Below are 7497 nucleotides of genomic sequence, written 5' to 3' on the forward strand. Positions count from 1 at the left end.
TTCTGAGGAAATGTTGCTGATTGGCTGGAATAGGGTATTGTTTACTCCAAGCCCATTGTTTCCCATTTACCAAGCCAGGCCGGTGTGTGAACACTATGTTTTGTGCTCTCATGCAGAATGCGATTTAAACATTTGTACTGGTTTTGGGGGGTAGGGGGCGTTGCGCAAGCTATACTGTGGGCGTCCCGTACCATGAGCAGGCTCAATGGTCCAGGTTTGAGTCTGGCCTGAGGTCATTTCCCGAACCCTTTCCCCATGTCTCTCCCACTCATTTCCTGTCATCTCTTCGGTGTCCTGTTGAATAAAGGCTAAAAGGCCTGAAAAAATATTTTTTAAAAAATGCACTGGCTTGGAATCCTTGACTGTCCCTCTGGGTTGTAACTTTGTCCCTCTCCCTGTGTGTGTACTCACCATCGTGACCTGACCTGTCCCTCCCTCAGGGACTCGGACCTTTTCCTGCTGGAGTCCAGGAGACTGTGGGCGGCCCAGGAAGGCTGGCTGGAGTTCGACATCACCGCCACCAGCAACTTGTGGGTGATGAGTCCAGATCACAACCTGGGGCTTCAGATCAGCGTGGAGACCCTCAGTGGTAAGGCCCCAAAACTCATAACTTCAAACAAATCAGCCAGTGATTTGTTCATGTTATGGCATAGAATATTTACAGCTTTTAATTCAGTTAGATGGCTGTGTTGAAAGAAGAGAGCGGGTGTACTGGGATATATCCATTTTCCATCTATGGTCTTGCTCCAGTAAAAATTCCTAGAGTTCAACTGGAAGAACACAGAGCTATCAACTGTTATGGGCTCAATTCCCAGAGAAAATCCTGAATGTAATCCCACACAGTATCACTGATATTGATACCCTTAAAGTTTTTCAGTTTAGGATATTATATCAAAAAAGAAAAAAGAATCAATTTCAATCATTTTTTTGTCAGCTCATAATAGTGTTGCCCAAATCTAACCTCTGACCTGGATCAGCTTCAAGTCAGAGGCCACTTTCAGTCAGGTATGAAACACTCACCAACGTAATAACTTCCCACCAATGTAATAAACCTAGCCTGGGTTTCCCCATGCTGCCTTACGCGCACGATTTTATTCATGCTGCTAGAAGCTTGGATTACATGGACTTCGTTTTCACCTCAATGAAGGAACCAATCACAGAACGGAGGGGGGACAGCAAGACGATGACAACACACCAAAGCGGTTATGAGCTACGTACAGACACATTTGATAGATATTCGTAGCGCCCAATAAACGGCTCTGGGCATTTGTAAAACCACGTTTCAAATATGAGAAAATGAATGTGTAGTTCCCAGACCCCATCTCATTGAGATATGGTTTGGCATTAGCCAGGCTATAATAAACCACCAACGTAATAAAAATCTGCATGTTTTAAACCCACCAACGTAATAACTTCCCACCAATGTAATAATTTCCCACCAACGTAATAACCCAATAATTATTATGTTTGCAGGAAATTATTGCGTTGGTGGGAAGGTTAAAAAAGTTAATGTAATAATTTCCCACCAATGTAATAAATCACTGATTTAGTGAAATTGTATCTGTTTTATCAATTGTAAGGGTATAGTTGTCAACAATTGTCACCATCTAAACCAATCTTCATCTTACATATTTTGTTGGATAAATTAACTGCTGTGGCAAAATATTTTAGTTCAATGTAATTCAGGAAACCTTTCAGCTATACAGGAAAAATAATGTCCCCTCCTTAGCACTATTGGGAGGGCGTCGCTCTGCGGAGCACATGAGGAATTGTGCCCGTAGCATCGCCGGTTCGAATCCGGCTTGATGCCGTGGCTGCCGTTGTCACACGCTCTCCCGTTAATATTGGGGCAGCCGTGGCCTACTGATTAACGCTTCGGACCTGTAACCGGAGGGTTGCCGGTTCAAACCCCGACCAGTAGGCACAGCTGAAGTGCCCTTGAGCAAAGCACCAAACCCCTCAGTGCTTCCCGAGCGCCGCTGTTGTTCCAGGCAGCTCACTGCGCCGGGATTAGTGTGTGCTTCATCTCACTGTGTGCTGAGTGTGTTTCACTAATTCACGGATTGGGATAAATGCAGAGACCAAATTTCCCTCACGGGATCAAAAGAGTATATATACTTATACTTATACTATACTTTTCAAGGATTTCTCAGGTCCAATTCCCTCAAATTCAAAGACCCAACAGTTTAAGACATGGATCAAATTTTATTGTTACAAATTGTTTACAAATAACTAAAACAAGCTTTAGAGAAACTCAGAGAGAGACTCTAGAGAAACTCAACAACATTTAAAAAAGAGAGGCTTGAATGTGTCAATGCTTATCAATTGTGCTATGTTTCAGTGATGGCTGACAAAGTTCTCTTGCCTTCTAACAGAACATATAGAAATTCAAACACTTTTAATGACCTGTCTATTTATGTCTATTTTCAAACATTTTCAAGGCCTTGATTTCCCCTCTCATTTTCATACATTTTCATAGCTTTTAAGGACCCGTGGGTCCCAACTGACCGTTAGAAGGTTCATTTGCACAATGCTTGCCATATTCTCATTTTTAGCAACATTCAGTAAATATTCAGTCGAGCACTTGTGATTGTATCCATGTCATTTAGGGTCCAGGTTGACAGAAAAAAATAAATATGATTGATTCAAAAGTTAGGAGCATGTTCTTAACCACACACAGCAACGTTCATGTCAGTTGACAAAAGACCATCAGGATCTATGGTCTTTTGGGCCACCACCATCGACTTCAAGGCAGCGCTGCCTGGAAGGTGCTAGGGTTAGGCAAGGGTTATGGTAAGGGTTAAAGTTAGGGTTAAGGTTAGGGTTTAGCCTTGAAGTCGACAGAGGCGGTACTGCTTTTAAGTCGTCTGTGTGGGCCCGAAAGACCATCAAGTGCCTATCAGGAGGATGTGCTTAACCACACACAGCAACGTTCAGGTCAGTTGACGAAAGACTATCCGGCCTATTTCCCTATTATTTCTACTATTTCATGATTATGCTTTTTGGGGGTGTCTTGTAATGTGTATCCCAGAGCCTCTTACTCTGGTGTGGCCTATAGTGTCGTCTGCATCAAGTAAAGGGGGGGGGGGATTAGATTTAGATTTAAATCTGTGATTTATTACATTGTGGGAAAGTTATTACATTAACTTTTTTAACCTTCTCAGCAACGTAATAACTTCCTGCTAACGTAATAGTTATTGGGTTATTATGTTGGTGGGAAATTATTACGTTGGTGAGAAGTTATTACGTTGATGGGTTTAAATTGTGCAGATTGTTATTGCGTTGGTGGTTTATTACATTGGTGGGAAGTTATTACATTGGTGGGTGTTAATCCTGCATTAAGCACAAAAAGAGAAGAGCCCTCTTTTTTCAGGCTTTTACATTTACATTTACATTTACATTTATAGTTTAGCAGACGCTCTTCTCCAAAGCGACTTACATATGTCAATTATATTTCAAGGGCCATTGTTCCCGGAGAAACTTGGGGTTAAGTGCCTTGATTAAGGTGAAAGCTGGGAATTGAACCCACAACTTCAGGCTACTGTATGTTAGCCCAGCCCAGCCCAGCTCCTTAGTCTCTACGCTACCACCACCAATTTGAGGAGCTGTTGGGTACTGGGCATAGGTGGAAGACCAATGGAGATGCTGGATTTGGTGTGGAGATAGAGAAGCTGTTATGTTCTGTGTGAAAGTGAGGCGGTTGCTATTAATATTCACACCAGTTGAAGACTTTTGTTGTCCTTTTCCTTTTGGTTTGTGGCGCAGGGCAGAGCATCAGCCCCAAGGAGGCTGGGCTGGTGGGCCGTGACGGAGCTATGGAGAGGCAGCCCTTCATGGTGGCCTTCTTCAAGGTGAGCGAGGTACACGTCCGCTCCCCGCGCTCCGCCGGCCCAAACGGCAAACGGCGCCAACAGAACCGCAACCGCTCCAGCCAGCCACAGGACTCGTCCCGCGGCGCTGGCCATACAGGTCAGTCAACACAACCAACACCAGACAAAAACACTTCTTGTCTTCTTAATTCAGATCATCTCTGAATTAGATGAATTTATTGGATAATAACACTAAATTCATTTGCCAATTAGCAAAGGCAAGTTAATTCATTTTATGTTAAAATTTACTGCCTATTATTGTTTTGCCGGATGTCCAAACCTAGCTGGCCTTGTCTGACAATATACTTCAGTGTGTAACAAATGATTGTGGTAGCTGCTTAGTCAGTTCAACAGCATAGAGAGTCCGGATCCAATGTGGTTTTAAAGAATACCTCCATCAATCCAGCTGAACTCCACCATATTTATTTATCTGACCATTTATTGCTTCAGTCATTTATTATTACCTCATTTATCCCTCAAGTTAAACCCTCCATGTCAATTTAATATGTTTTCAGGGGCGTGTATTATCTGCTTAGGCAGGGAAACAAAATGGCGTATGCGTTTCCTGGAAGCGTCCTTGTCGAGTGATTGCGTATTGGCATTGTGGCCTTTTGCTGACCTCTGAGGAGGCAGTGTCAACAGGGCCACCGCTGAATTAGGCCTGAGCCTAATCCAGTGCTATGTGGCCTCTGCTTCTCATTACGCTGGCTCTTTGAGGTGGTCGCTGAGACCAACATGACCGGCAGGTCCCTTGGCTTTGCGCTAATACCAGCTTGATCCAATGCTAATTTCACATGTGAGGGCTGCCCACGAAGGTTGAAAACCCAGCCTCGTAAAGGCTGACTTAATGATCCCAGTTAAATTTTTTCACTGCATCCACTGCATGCTGTGTTGGTCAGTTATATAAACGGCTACTTAAATTCATCACAAATACTTTTCGACTTCAAAAAATAAGTCACACACTTTAGTAGCTTAACCCTGTTGAGTAACAAATAAGTTGAGAGTTTAACCTGTATAGTGTTCAAATGTCTTTCTATTTCAGAAATGAATATCTAATACCATTCACCTATATTGAAACTGAATTTGCACCCTTCTGATACATTTCCCCATTACTCTTATCTTGTAACTCTTAACATGTAACTGCAGTATTTTTCCGTCAAGTTTTTCAGTGACTTTCTCTTGTCTATGTTTCATGTAGGGCTCTGTACAAAGCACTCACACTATCATAATGCCCTGCCTTGCTCAACTCTTTGAGGACTAAGAGTGTGTCAAGTTAGGAGACGATTTTTATGTCACAAATAGCATAACATAGTATAGCGTAGCCCTTTGCAGAGGGCTGTGGTTTGACTACCGCTCTACTTCTCACTTGGCTGCTCCAGAGCCATCCATCATATTTGTGACCCTGCAATTAAACAGCAGGCTGCAGAGAGCCCTGCCTCTTTCTTTTTGTGTATGTGTGTGTGTGTGTGTGTGGTGGACACCTTGATCTTCTCTTCCGTTATACAGTAGTGAAGTGACAGAAAAAAAAACAACAAAACAAGAGAAAGCCCTTAAAACTTAGCACGCTATGTGCTTCGCTTAATGAGGAAAATCTGGTTAATTTGTCCTGAAGGGACTGGACTTTATGTAACCCGAAATATCAGCCCTCCTGATCCGTTGCACCACTAGGGATGTCTGGAGCGTAAATATTTAGATTCCGCAGAGGAAGTTGCGAGGCCCTTGCGACAGCGGTCTCAGCGTGGCCTTGCCGGAGCAGTGGGAGGCATATGGTTCCAATACACCATTTCTCATCTCGGCTGGTCTCGCCGGACAGCCAGCCAGCCGGCCGCTCGGCACCCCACACAAGTGGCACATCCTTCTGGTAGTTTCCGAGACACTAACGTGTGAGAATGGCCTATTGTTCTCTTTCAACGCTGTCAGCACGCGTGTTCCAAAGCCCCCCTCGAGGGCTCAATTTCACAATCAGCCATTCAGGAGCGGGAGTGGACTAGCGTGTGCGTACATGGCTAGAGTGTCGCCTGCTTGCTCCTTTCACAGTCCTCAGGTGTCGTGAAATATTCAGCTGAGCCGCACAATACGACACCTCCAAGGATAATTTAGGGGTTTAGGCAGAGCCGTTATAGAATCTGGGCTTTGCCTTCTCGACGCAGGGAGTTAATGACCATCTACCTACGCAAACGCGGCAGTGTGAGCCTGCCCCTGGACCTGTAATTACCCCTAGCCAGTCATTAGCTTAGCGCTAAGGCGGCTGAGCGAGCTAACAGTATCGCTTAAAAGAATCATAATAACACGGCAGTGTCCAGCTGTGTTTTTTCATCTTGACCCTCCCCTCCAGGTCCTCTCCTTTTGTTTACTGTCGGTGTAATTAGACATTGGCGAGCTCGGCGAGGGAGGCTTAATAACCACAGTGATGAAAGACAGGAAGACAGATAAAGCTCTCACATGGACACGGCAGACAACAGCCACATTCTCTTTCATGTCTTTATGGGAGTTGGGAGAAGGGCTCAGGGGCTTCTCTCTCTCCCCTCCATCTAGTTCCTGTCCTCCCCCTGCATGGCCCTGGCAGGGGCTGGGTCTATGTTGGGCTACTTTTTTATTTATTTTTTCCTTACACAGATACTCTGTCACTGCCTCGACAAGTACACCACGGCCTCCGGTAATTGGCACTGTTAAAAAGCGACAGGTTTTTGAGGCAACCGTTGTCATGGAAAATTTTAGAATGAACAAAAAGAAAACGTGACAGTTTTAATGTGGGTTTCATGTGGTCAGGATCTTATAAAAACCCCAAACATAAAAAGGGAACGATTTGATTGCAAGTTCTAAAAACATTATACATTCAAGTTTGCTCAAACCTGAAAGATTTCAGGAGTAGCTGGTTGGGGTCGGGGGGTAGTATTATTGGAAACAAGGAGTGATTCATTAAAATTTCACTACATCATAAATTGGAATTTTTTACAGGTTCACATAGTCATGGTGAGCATGTGGATTTCACAGGCCTGCCGAGTGTCGGTCCTGTTGCGATAAGTAAGGGGGTCTCTGGGGTTGGGGGTTGGGTGCCGAGCGTTAGCCCAACGCTCTTCTCGGCTCTCTGCAGTGGCCGTGTGGCGTTAAATTTTACTGGCAGGAAGGAGAGAGGTGCTTTATGGGTACCACAAATCTGGCCTTTACACTCTATGAAACTCCACACTAAATATCACCTTTATTCCCCTTAAAGGTTCCCCGACTGTAAATAACCATGCCCATAAAGATGGTGAAACCTTGTTAAAGTGTGTGTGTATGTGTGTGTGGGTATATGTGTATGCATGTGTGTTCTGGTGAAGGCGGAGATGGATTTGTAAACGTGTGTGGGGTGTGGGCGGGGGGTGGCTGTGTTGGGATGGAAGGTTATGGGGTGTGAGCATGATGACACGAGTGTGTGTGTGTATGCATGTTAGGGTGAGTTAGTGAGAGTGTGTGTTTGTGTGTTTGTGTGTGTCCATGTGTTTGCATGTTTACCACATTGCGACATTGCGTCCACACTTCTTTTTGCACTCACTAACCTCCCTGTCCCAGCTGAGGCTTAGCATCTGCCTTGTTGTGTACCAGACATGAGCTCTGGTGGTGCACACACACACACACACACACACAC

At 44.6% G+C, this 7497-nt stretch overlaps 1 protein-coding gene across 1 annotated transcript in view; it reads left to right on the plus strand.

Moving 5' to 3' along the window:
* The window catches only part of bmp6 (bone morphogenetic protein 6), a 37408-nt gene that overhangs the window by 22408 nt on the left and 7503 nt on the right, over nucleotides 1-7497 (plus strand). The window contains exons 3-4 of the mRNA XM_042068061.1: nucleotides 441-589; nucleotides 3766-3969. Coding sequence (XP_041923995.1) covers nucleotides 441-589; nucleotides 3766-3969 — 353 coding nt within the window. The remainder of the gene's footprint in view (nucleotides 1-440; nucleotides 590-3765; nucleotides 3970-7497) is intronic.

The sequence above is a fragment of the Alosa sapidissima genome, chromosome 17, assembly GCF_018492685.1.
Source record: "Alosa sapidissima isolate fAloSap1 chromosome 17, fAloSap1.pri, whole genome shotgun sequence".
Lineage (NCBI taxonomy): Eukaryota > Metazoa > Chordata > Actinopteri > Clupeiformes > Clupeidae > Alosa > Alosa sapidissima.